Genomic DNA, 13,193 nt, shown 5'->3' with positions numbered 1-13,193 from the left:
GGGCTTCCAGCCTCCTTCCACCCCGGCCCCACACCACTTACTGCCCGGGATGGCCCGAGCTAGGCAGGGGAGTCTGTTACTAGGGAGAAAATCTGAAACAGAGCTCCCTTGGGGGAATGTATCCTCCCTGGAAGGGAGAAAGCAAAAGTCTTACACTTGGAATATTTCTTTTCGTCTGGAAAGGACCACTAGCCTTCGGAAGATAATTCTGTTAGTGATTTTAATAGCAATTGTTTGACTGAATTCCAAACCAAAATTCTCTCTGTCCTGATTCTCACTTCCATTTCAACTAGGACAAAATTTTCGTTGTGGCCCTGCCCTTGGGGGCTGTGGACCCAACGCTCTCCAACTCTCACTACATTCTCCTCCCACTCCTTTCCTTCCTCAGGTCTCCCGCCCCAGAAGGAACAGGTGTGTAGTGAGTGGGGAACGGATAGGGAACCAGAATACTTCGGTTGCCGTCTCAGAGCTGCTCTTAATCAGCTGTGTGACCTTAATCAACCCACTTAACCTCTCTGGGGCTCGTCGTCTTCCTCTGTAAAATGACAGTGTACCTAAGGCACCTCGCATTTCCAATACTTTCAAGGCCTGGCCCTCAGAGAGTAGGGGTATTAAGAGGTAGCTCTGGACTTTTCATCCCCGTAATCTCCACCAGTCCCCAAAACTCCCCTCAATCAACATCCTCGCCAAGGGCTTTTGAAAATGTGCTTGTGAAAACGTATAGCTTCCAGAAAAGCCTCTGGCCACTGATCCGAAACCTAATCACGGCCCCTCTGCCCTTCCGGGTTCTGGGGCACCACAGCCCTCAGACACCCTCACAAAAGTCACTGGCCCCCACCACAGTGCTGCTGTGGAACCAGAATCTCTGGAGGTAGGCTCAGGATTTGGTAATTTTAACAAGCAACCCTAGTGATTCCTTTGCATACTAACACTTCAGAAACACCACTCTGAGAGATACTACTGATTTAGAAAAGAAAATGCCCATGACAACCCTAGAACTTCTGTTTCAGATGCCAGGATAAACTTGTCTTTCTGCTCCAGCCCCTCTTCCCTTACAAGAAATACACATGCACACCTGGTCCCTGCACCCTCCTTCCACACTCAGAGCTTCTCACTCATTCTCATTCAGAATCACTGATTCCACAAGCCTTCTCCCCATTCTCCTGTCAAAACCTGCTAGAAGAATTATAACAAGCTCAGCCACACAAGATGAAACCCCTTCCCCTCCTCACCCCAGGACCTAGGTCTGTCTGGTCAAGGAAGCCAGGAAGTGTTATGTTTATTGAGACATTCCTGGCAGCCATAGCTCTTTTGGTGCCAATGGGTGATGAGATCTGAGAAACAGGGAACCCCTTCTCCAGAGCTCAGAAGTCACAGGTAAGGTGGGCTCTATATCTTAATAGATATCTTAATAGATAATAGATATCTTAATAGAACCCCCAAAGAGAATGGAGAATTTTTGTTAGAAATAGCAGGTTTCATAAGTCACCCCAGTCATTTTCATCCCTCAAAATTTCTCTTCCTGGTGTGTTATTTTGTTTTCTCACACTAATCCTAGCAAACCCTTGTTGGTTCCTGGCACTGTTCTGAGGGCTTTACATGCATTTTCACATAATCCTTACAAAATCTCTGTGAGGGTGGTACTATTATCATCCCCATTTTATAGATGAAGAGACTGAGGTCCAGAGATGTTAAGTCACTTGCCCTAGGTCACATAGCTAGTAGGTGACTGAGCGAGGAATCAAACTCAAGTGCTGTGACTCCAGAGTTTGTGGGCCCTAACCACTACACTGCATGGCCTCCCAAAGGGGACAAGAAAAGAAACCTTTTTTTCTTTTGAGACAGAGTCTCATTCCGTCACCTAGGCTGGACTGCAGTGGCACGATCTCGGCTCACTGCAACCTCCTCTCCCCAGGTTCAAACAATTCTCCTGCCTCAGCCTCCTGAGTAGCCAGGATTACAGGCGTGCACCACCACACCCAGCTGATTTCTGTATTTTTAGTAGAGACGGGTTTTCACCATGTTGGCCAAGCTGGTCTGGAACTCCTGACCTCAGGTGATCTGCCCTTCTTGGCCTCCCAAAGTGCTGGGATTACAGGCGTGAGCCACTATGCCTGGCCGAAAATAAACTGCCTTGTATTTTTATATATATATATATATATCATATATATACATATATGTATGTATATATGACATATATGTATGTGTGTATATATGTATGTGTATATTACGTATAATATATGACATACACACAATATATGTATATATTACATATGACATATACACTATATATATTACATATGACATATATACAATATATGTATATATTATATATGCCATGTACAATATAGGTATATATTATATATGACATATACACAATATAGGTATATATTATATGACATATACACTATATAAGTATATATTATATATGACATATACACAATATAGGTATATATTATATATGACATACACTATATATGTGTATATTATATATGACATATACACTATACATGTATATTATATATTACATATACACAATATATATTATGTATTACATATATTTATATATATATGTCTGGCCTCTCCCAGGGTCCATCTGAAACTGCATACTAAGAAAGTGGTGCCATCCTGGGACTTCAGGAATTGTCCAAATGCCAGACAGGAAATAAGACTTCATTAATTCCCACATTCATAGCCTATAAGAAATTTTAATTGAAGTTCCAGAAATTCTCAATTTCAAATTCACTTCAAAATCCAGGAAAAGGAATCACAACTGTAATTGGCTCCAACTCTCACTGGAAGACCACGAGACTTCAGAGCTTCCACTGCAACAAGCCCAAGATGCCTGGCCCTTAACTGGGGCCAGAAAAACATGAGACCCCCGTGTCAGACCAGGGAAAATCACCACTGGCTAACCCTCCATGGCCAGATAGTTTAAAATTAGACTTTCTGACTGATTTGCAGTAAAATTTCTCATCTTCCAAGTCTTCTGACAAAAATGTAGAATAACTAGTAGAGAGAGAAGCTGGCCAAGAATAACCAGTAGAGAGAGAAGCTGGCAGTGCAACAGACACTGGCAGTGCCCCAGTGAGCCCCACCTCCTGGTATCCATGCCCTGTGTATTACCCTCTCCTTAGGTGCTGGCACGACTGTGTCTCACTTCTAACCAACAGGATAAGCCAAAGGTAATGGGATGTTCACTTCTGTGATTATATTACATAAGATTCTTTGTCTTGCTAGCAGACTGTCTCAGTTGGCTTCTTGACCTGCATGCTTTCATTAGTAGCCACGTTTGGAAGATCTACATGGCAAGGAACTGAGGGTGACATGCAGCCAATAGCCAGCTGGAAACTGAGACCCTCAGTCCAAAAAATTCCTAGAGGAAATGAATTCCACTAACCATCACATAAGTTTAGAGGCAGATCCTTCCCCAGTTAAGCCTTCCACTGAGAACCCAGCCCTGCTGACACCTTGATTTCTGCCTTGTGAGAGACACTGAAGCAGAGGACTCAGTTAAGTAAAACCAGACTCAACTCCTGGCCACAGAAACCATGAGATAATAAATGTGTTGTTTTAAGTTGCTTAGTTTGCATTAATTTGTTACACAGCAATAGATAACTAATACGGGAGCTTAGCACTCTATAGGCCCAGGCATGCTTATCAATGACCTTTTCTAGGGCATGCTGGAAATGCTGGAGAAATTAACACCCCTGGGATCAGCCCTCAACCAATGACCATTAGGAGTTTGTGGATAAACAGCCTGGCTCACTCATCCCTGAGAGTTGGGAGAATACCTCAATGTTCTCCATTGTCTCCCAGAGAGCCTCAGCAGGACTGAGCCCCAGCTGCCCACAACAGTAACCTACCTGCTCACTCATGCATCTTTCATGGACTTTTCTTCCCTATATCACTTTCCCACTCCCTTACAGGTGCTTCCCGGGCTTGCTTCCCAACTTACACTCAAATCGTAATCTACTTTTAGGGGAACCCACTTTAAGGTGGGGCAGGGGAGGGAAGATAGTGCTTTCAAAGGAAGACCACTGATAAATCGTAAGTCTAGATGTTCTGAAGATAGCCAATAAATGAAAGTTCACCTCTATGGCTGATGCTGCTCTGGAAAGAGAACTGAATTGGGAGTCCAGGGCCTGGGGCTCCAATCTCAGTCCCAGGGAGCATGTGGACTTGGGAAAGACCCTGTCCCCTTATTCTCCCTTACTCAGTTATAAAGTGAGAGTAACAGCACTTGCCCTCTATTATGGGCTGAATTGCATCCCCCTCAAATTTATGTGTTGAAGCCCTAGCCCCCAGTGCTTCACAATGTGACTGGATTTGGAGCTAAGTCCTTTAGAAAAGTAATTAAGGTAAAATGATGTCATATTTGTGGGCCCTAATCCAGTATGACTGATATCCTTGTAAGAAATCTGGACACAAACTGGCATAAAGGGATGACCATATGAGGACACAGCAAGAAGGCGGCCATCTACACTCCAAGAAGAAATCATATCTGCCCACACCTTGATCTCAAACTTTGAGTCTCTAGAATGGTAAGACCACACATTTCTGTGGTTTACCATTACCATCTGGGATGCTTTGTTATGGGAGCCCCAGAAAACTAATACATCCTCCACCTGGCCAAGGTGGTCATGTAGACAAAATAGGACGTCAAGTGAAAGCACTTATTGAGACAACCAGACAGTGTAACCCCAGCCACACCAGGAAATAACCAGAGTGGTTCCAGAGACAGAGAGTCCCAGACTCCAGTTCCCACCCTCACATTAGGTCCAGACCTGGAGAGCTGTGGATAAAACCATGTTGAGCCCTGATAACACTTAAGTCCCTCTGGGAGAGGACTTCATGGACCCAGATGTGAAGTGCACTGGTTCCTCCTACCAGCCCACAATTTTTTTTATGATCGCCACTTGCCCAGCAGGACTTATTATTCTGGAGTTGTTATTCCTAGAATGTGCTAAAGCCTTCAGAATCTACCTTGAAACTTGAAGCTGATATCTCAAATAGACCCAGGGATTTGTTTCTGGTACCATGACTCTTACTACCCAATGCCCCTCAGGCGACTAGACCAGTAGATGGCTCTCATTCTGATTCTGAGGAATTCCGCTTAGGGTGTGTACAACTCACATCAGTAAGGGCTTCCTCATCCTTACCCCAAGACCCAGTTCCATACAATACCACATTCAAAAGAAATAATCCCACTGCCAATGCCTTGAAAAGTTCTGCAAGTCATTGAATAGATGGAAAGGAGAGGGAGCAGGGGAAATTCTCTCTCGTCCTCTTTGTTCAAAGTAGTCCTACACCAGTGGAAGTTATCCTAGGAATTCCTAACCCTTCTCCTACCTTCCAGAGCTTTTCTTCTGTAGGTAGCTCTCTTCCCTCTCTAATAAAGATGGTGATATGGTTTGGCTGTGTCCCCACCCAAATCTCATCCTGAATTGTAGCTCCCATAATTCCCACATGTTGTGGGATAGACCCAATGGGAGATAATTGAATCATGGGAGTGGTTTCCCCAACACTGTTCTCGTGGTAGTGAATAAGTCTCATGAGATCTGATGGTTTTATAAGGGGTTTCCCCTTTTGCTCGGTTCTCATTATCTCCTTGCCTGCCACCATGTAAAACGTCCCTTTGCTCTTTCTCCATTTTGGGCCAGGACTGTGAGTCCATTAAACCTCTTTTCCTTTATAAATTACTCAGTCTTGGGTATGTCTTTATTAGCAGCGTGAGAACAAACTAATACAGCTGGTCTCGCCTTCTATTCTCCTTCCTTCTCTTCATTTACACCATTCCCCCGATGAAGACAAGAGACCCAAAGCCCAGTAGACAAGCAAACAAAGCTACTCTTTAAGGTGGGGGAAGGAAAAAGGCTGTGATCAAACATCCCAGTGTATCTGTGAGGTTATTTCTGGATGAAATTAACATTTGACTGAGCAGACCAAGTAAGGCAGATTGTCCTCCCTAATGTGGGCAGCTTCTGGACTCCAACTTAAACCATTGGCTCTCCTGGTTTTCAGACCTTTGGACTCAAGCTGCAACCATCCCATTGGCTCTCCTGAATCTCCAACTTGCTCACTGCAGATCTTGGTACTTCTCAGCTTCCATAAAGGCATTAGCCAATTTCTTACAATAAATATATAATCTCCTGTTGGTTCTTTTTCTCTGGAGACCACCAGTACAGATTTTGGTACCAAGAGTGGGATATTGCTGTAAGAAATACCTAACAATCTAGAAGTGGCTTTGGAACTGCGTAATTGATAGAAAATGGAAGAGTTTTAAGATTTATGCTAGAAAAAGCCTAGATTGCCATAAAGGGACTGTTGGTAGAAATATGGATGTTAAAGATATTTCTGGTAAGCATTCAGAAAGAAAACAGGAGAGCTGGAGAGAAGCATTCATCTTCTCAGAGAAAAATCAGGAACAGACTGTTGGTAGAAATAAGGCTGAGGCATGAGAATTGCTTGAATTTGGGAGGCAGAAGTTACAGTGCACTAAGATTGTGCCATTGCACTCCAGCCTGGGTGACAGAGTGAGGCTCCATCTCAAAAAAAAAAAAAAAACAAGTGATCCTGCTATCAAGTGGCAAACAACCTGGCTAAATAGCATTCTAGCACTTTTGGGAAGGTAGAATTCGCAAGTGATAAAATTAAATATTTAGCAGAAGTGATTTCTAAACAAAGTATTAAAGGTGAGGTTTGGGTCCTCCTTACTGCTTATAGTAAAATTCAGAAGACATGAGATGAACTGAAGAAATCAAAAGCAAAATGGAATCAGAGGCTGGGTGTGGTGGATCGTGCCTGCAATCCCAGCACTTTGAGAGGCTGAGGTGAGTGGATCACTTGAGGCCAGAAGTTCAAGACCAGCTGAGACCCTATCTGGTCTCACCTATTAGGTGGGTATGGTGATGCATGCCTGCAATCGCAGCTACTTGGGAGGCCGAGGCATGAGAATCACTTGAACCCAGGAGGTGGAGGTTGCAGAGAGCCAGGACTGTGCCACTGCACTCCAGCCTGGGTGATAGAGACTGTCTTAAAAATAAAAAATAAAAAAAAACAGAACTTGGGGACTTGGAAAATTTCTTAACCTATCCGTATTGCAAAAATTGAGAAAGGTTACTCTGAAGAGATCACTAAGGGTGTGGCTGAGCAACCATTTGATAAACAGATCATGAGTGTGACTCATATACCTAATTAGCCATCTCAGCTGAAGCCAGGAATACCCACAGGATTATACCAGAAAGACACTGATACCTGGAAAGAAAGAGGACAGAGAAAGTGGGAAAGAATAAAGGTAAGTTGTCAGCCTTCTCAGATTCTATAGGACTAGACCATATTACTCTTTGGCTACAAACATGCACTATTTAAGCAAAAGAAAGAAATGACCCCAAAGGCAATTCAGAGATCAGGGCTGCCACTCAGAGTGTTTGTGTGTGTGTGTGTGTGTGTGTGCGCGCGTTTTGGTGAGGTCGGGGCACGGGGACACGGGGAGGAGAAGAGCTGAGCTCCTCCTCAGTTTCTGAGGGCAGGTCACCCTGCCAAGCCACAAGGATGACACTACATCAAAGCAAAGAGGATTTATTCTTGAGGCTTAAGATATAATGGGATTTGCCTCAATAGTTTTGGACTTGCTTGGGACCCATCAACCCTTTGTTTCCTATTTTTCCTTTTTGGAATAGGAATGTCAGTCCTACACCTGTCTCACTACTGTGTTTGGGGCACATATAACTTGTCAGGTTTCAGAGGTTCACAGCTAGAGAAAGATAGGAATCATAGCTCAAGTCTTACCCATACCTGATTTAGAAGATATTTAGATGAGACTACTTTAATGTGAGAATGAGTTTAGATTCTGGGGGCTGTTGGGGTGGAATGCATATATTTTGCATGTGATAAGAAAATGAATTTGGGGAAGGGCTAGGGGCAGAATGCTATAAACAGCATATGTTCACCCAAAATTCATATATTGAGAGCCTAATCCCCAATAAGGCTGTATTTGGAGACAGAGTCTCTAGGAGGTATTAAGATTACACGAAGTCATTAGGATGGAGCCCTAATCCAATAGGATTCGTGCCCTTATAAGAAGAAGGGAAACCAAAGCTAGCTCTCTCTCTGCCATATGAGGACACAGTGGCAAGGCAGCCATCTGCAAGCCCGGAAGAGAGCCCTCATCAGAAACCGAACAATGCCAGACCATAATCTTGAACTTTCCAGCCTCTAGAACTATGAGAAATAAATTTCTGTTGTTAAGCCTCCTCATCTATGGTATTTGTTATGGCAACCTGAGCTAATGATACTTTCTGTACCTTAGTTTTCCCATCTGTGAAATGGGGATAATTATGCCTTTATCTTAGGCTTATTGTAAGAACAAGTTAACACATGGAAAGCATAGAGAACAGAATTCAGCATATAATAAGTACTATGTCTTTGTGAGCAACTGTTATAAAGACGAAGTCTTTGTGCTCGAGGTGCTTGGCTGTCTACCTTGCACAAAAGGTGTCATTTGGCCTTAGCTGGGTATTTAAAAACCCTTGAAAACTCTCACCCCCATTGGCCAATGTTTACAACTCTTTTAGCTTAAGTCTGCATTTCTATTAAAGTTAATTTCTATTGGAAGGGTAACAGTCACTTATTTCTCAAAGCAATGAAAAAAAGATGGACTGAAAGATATTAGAGGTCCCCAGAGGATGATGATGAGTTGGAAGCAAAGGCTGAAGCCCCTGAAGCCTATTTCTTCGAAGCATGAAGTTAAGGAGAAAGTAGAGTGGAGTAAACTTGAGACAGGCAAGGCTATTTAAAAGGGTAATTGTTAAACTCTGCATTATTGCAAAATTTCTTTTTTAAAAAAGAGACTCCCTCCAGGCACAGTGGCTCATGCCTGTAATCCCAGCACTTCGGGAGACTGAGGTGGGTGAACCACCTGAGGTCGGGAGTTCGAGACCAGCCTGACCAACAGGGAGAAACCCTGTCTCTACTAAAAATACAAACATTAGCTGGGCGTGGTGGTGCATGCCTGTCCCAGCTACTCAGGAGGCTGAGGCAGGAGGATTGCTTGAACCTGGGAGGCGGAGGTTGCAGTGAGCCGAGATCGTGCTGTGCCACTCCAGCCTGGGTGGTAAGAGTGAAACGCTAAAGAGAAAAAAAAAAAAAAAGACTCCAAAACTTTCAAGACTGCATTTATTTGTCTCTAGAAGGTAACCCTGGGCCTTTTCATTTTTCATACTTGTGGAAGTCTGAAACACAGAAAAAATTCCATTATAAATAGTTAAAAATAAAAACAGTTTACAAAAGAAATACAATAATGAAATATGCAAAAACAAATTTAATTAGTAATCAAAGATGTTTAAATTTAAAGATACCACTTTTTTACCCATTAAGAGTCCATCTTTTAATAGAGGTCATTGATAAGAATGTGATGGAATTAGCACTCTTATTATACAGCCAGTGGTGTTATAAACTGGCACGATGCATCAAGTTATAGAGTGACCTACCTGTGACTCAGCAGTTCTACTTCTGGGAATCTATCCTGCAAAAACAATACAAAATACAGAAAGGGCTAAACACATCAGTTATTTGTCACGTTTATGAGAACAAAAAAACTGAGAACATAGTGGCCAACAGTAAGACAATTGTCCCACCTAATGGGTCACATAAACATGCCAGTGATAGAAAAATCAAGAACAGGCACACAATGTTATGTATCTGATAATTTTTTTTATTTTAGTTGCAAAGGAAAAGAAATTGGAAGGATTTTAGTGTATTTCCATCAGTGGTTTTACTAGTGTGGCAAGATCATTTTGTCTCTGCTCAATTTTCTGAAACTCTCAACTTGAAGAAAAAATAAACCCATGACTGAAAAAGAAAACCACTCAAGTCATGGTCAGGCAGTTTGGATACTGAAATCCATCAAGTGTATATCACTATGGATGGTAAAGCACTGCAATCAAATGCTTTACCTTAGCCTTAAACATTTATCTATTTTCTAGTCCACCCTCCTTTACATTTCAAGGTTCAGTTTTGTTAGAACGTAAGTGATTAAAAAGGACTTAACACTGTTATACCCACATCCCCCCAACCCCAACACTTCATTGACTTGCCGATATTGGGCAAGTTACGTCTGTTCCTTAGTTTCCTCACGTGTAAAATGGATATAATTGTTTGTATAGCACAGGGTGGTTGTGAAAATTAAATAGGTTAATATGTATATGCTGCCAGGAACAGTCTCTGACACAAAATATGTATGAGTAGCTTTTTTTTCTAATCTTGATCGAGTCTTTCCACTATACATGTGATCAACCTTTCTTTTTATAGTTCAGACTTAGCTTTAGAAGCTTTATTTTTAAAATAAATTTTAATTTTTTACATATTTAGAATTTTTTATACTTAAGAGACAAATTTATATATATTTACCTGAAGGATTACAGGATGACTGGATACTGCCTATAGTCTAGTGCATTTTAGAACATTTGTTTTCGTTTGTTTTTAAGAGTTAGCTGGAAAATTTCAGGAATGTAATATTTAAGTATGAGAATAGAAAACTTGCCAAAGCTTATAAATGTTGTCTTTATTGTCACAGCTCATTAAAAATTGGCTGTTGGTCTCATCTAAGCCAAAGAGTTTAAGGTCCAAGAAGAGGGTAGTCTGAAGAATAGAAACCCAGTCTGTTGCTTAATGTCTTTAAGAAGGCAGGCACACTCCAATTGTTGGCGGTGTGGCTGCAGAATTTGACATATTATCCAATGTACATTCCTCCCCCCACTGAGCCAGGCTTGGTGAGGGAGATGGAGGTAAATAGAAATCGTTGCTCACTCAGCTTTAGAGTTCAGTCCCTGTTCCTATAATAATCTGAAAAGCAAGGCTCACCTTTCCAAAGTCTCAGAGAACTACAAGCATAGGCACCATCACAGCATCAGAATCTAAATCCCCAAAGTATAGAGAGCACAGTAAAATCCCAGGGCTATAAATGCAGTCGCTGGAGCAGCCTTCCTCTGAGCCACTGTGCCCTTAGACCAGGGCAGCAAAACCCAACACCTTACTAGGTGAAATATGCTACTGTGGTGTAGTAAGGAGCGGGGAGGACTGGGACAAACCAGAAAGCACCCACCCCATTAAAAAGGAAACAACTTTGGAAAATACTGGGCTGACTAATCTCATCAGAATATGCCCCATAGGCTATCAGTGAACCCCAGGGCAGATGACTGTTCTTCTCAAGCAAAGGGAGACCCATCACTTACTGTGGTAGAATTTTTACCATCGCATAGAGCCACTACCTGGGGGGATGTGAGATGGATGACAGAAGAGGCTCAGGGCTTTCCCAAGGTGCTAATGAATTCATCCCAACTAGCCAAACCATCTCATTTCAGAGCTTAAAATGCTATAGGAAGAAATGTCCCCAGTGACTAATCTCACAGATTACCACAACTTGGAACAGGAGTGGTAGGAGTCTACCATCCACATAGGCTTTTTTCTCTCAGAAACTCTCTCCAGGAACATTCCCATGACATGCCAGAATTTGGAGGTATACACTGGCAGCATACCCAGGCCCCTGGAACAGACACTATGTCTCTCCATATGTCCTTTTCCAAAGGCCCTCAAGCCCCAGCGCTCTTGGCATCTCACTCCAAAATTGAGGGTGGTCTTTGTCTAGAGACATGGCAGCTCCGAACAAAATTTAGAGCCATGCATAATCTGAAATGCCAGAGCACAACCACAGGTGGCAAATAGAAGGAATATACAATGGCAAGACAGCAAACACCCTGCCATCTAGCAACGCCAACCCCAATACAGCAAAAACCTACACTTCGAAGTTCTAATTTTCAACAGGCCTCTCCTGGACCTTGAAATTAATTTTTCTTCCTACCAACACCATATGCTGTGGCTTCACATGGCTCATGGCCCTCTCTGTCTGCACGAATACTTGCCAATTCATTTCCCTAGTGAACCTGCTCTGGCCCCAGAAGTTAATCTCCATCCCTGTCATCAGCAGATTCTCATGTACTTCATTCAGGACTTTGCTTCCCAGGAATGTTGTTGATCTTGCACAGCCTGCTCTGACCCCATCTCCAAATCCCCCAAAATGCCCGTCCCTGCCACCACCAGGATTTCACTCCCCGGGTCCTCATCAAGGGCAGGGAAAAGGGTACCACTCCTGCAAACTGAAGCTGGAGAAGGCCTGCCTCCCACATCTTAAGCTCCTCTGGATACGAGCATTTCTGTCCAATGAGCCACATTAACTGTCACTAGTTCTCTAGTCTGGTCAGGATCCTGAAACCTTTCGGAGTCAGCCCTTCAGGAAAGCTGGGCTAAACTTTATGAGGATCCTTTTGTCAAATAAAGGTCAGTCTGAGCATCAATTCCTTGGACACTTCTTATCTTGAGCCCATCCTGGTTCCTGACTGTAAAATGCAAGCTTTTTATAAAGTTAATAAAGGTGATATTAAACAATTGCTCAACTCACATATAATTAAATATCTCAGAGATAAATGTTAAGAAAGAGAAAACTAGCCAGAAAGAGGGCTGCACAATAGGTACTTCAAAGAAAATGCAAGTTCTTCTCCCTCCTGAACAATTCAGTACTAATGTCATTAGTTGGGTCACAGTTAGGTAGTGAGAAGCCACAGTGACCCAAAGTGAGATGGTATCAGAGCCCAAGCAGGGTGAGATGGCACCCACATATAGAGGCAGCCCAGCATAGGATATCAGAGACCCAGCAGATGAGGGGCATGTTCACACAGGGGGTGTGGGCCAGTGCAAACATGGTAGAGCCCAATCAGATGGGAACAGCGGCCCCATGAAAGGGGTGGAGGCCTGGCCTGGGGACTCAGAGCCCAAGCTGGGTAAAAAGTCCATGGAAAAGGGCAGTTCAGCATGGAGTAGAGAAACCTGAGCGGAGTAGGCCAGGCACTCATGTGTGCAGGTGATTTCTCCAGAGCAGGGAGAGGAGGAATTCACATATGGGGGGACCTGCGTGGAATGTCAGAGCCAAGAAGGAGGTTTTTGTGGAGGTACAGCTTGCCATGAGTGTTAAAGCTCAAGGGGGTGAGGAGAACAGCCATGTGGTGAGGGGATGGCAACAGAGATGGGAGACAGGTTATATACAGGGGCATCCTCAGATAAGTGACTGATTCCAGGGCTGGGATGGAAAAGTACAAGATGAGCTTGGAACATCTTCTGCCAAAAAAAAAAAAAGGAAA

General features: G+C 43.1%; 1 protein-coding gene across 1 annotated transcript in view; it reads right to left on the bottom strand.

Moving 5' to 3' along the window:
• Positions 1-9,160: 9,160 nt before the first annotated feature.
• Positions 9,161-13,193, bottom strand: part of FIGLA (folliculogenesis specific basic helix-loop-helix) — a 12,859-nt gene continuing 8,826 nt past the window's right edge. Inside the window, exons 4-5 of the mRNA XM_011945218.1 lie at positions 9,492-9,526; positions 9,161-9,233 (exon numbers count right to left, since the gene is read on the bottom strand). Of these exons, the coding sequence (XP_011800608.1) occupies positions 9,218-9,233; positions 9,492-9,526 (51 nt within the window). The 3' untranslated portion in view covers positions 9,161-9,217. The remainder of the gene's footprint in view (positions 9,234-9,491; positions 9,527-13,193) is intronic.

The sequence above is a fragment of the Colobus angolensis genome, unplaced genomic scaffold, assembly GCF_000951035.1.
Source record: "Colobus angolensis palliatus isolate OR3802 unplaced genomic scaffold, Cang.pa_1.0 Scaffold24, whole genome shotgun sequence".
Classification (NCBI taxonomy): Eukaryota; Metazoa; Chordata; class Mammalia; order Primates; family Cercopithecidae; genus Colobus; species Colobus angolensis.
Note: the sequence above shows the minus strand (reverse complement) of the source record. Positions and strands in the feature narration are given on the sequence as shown.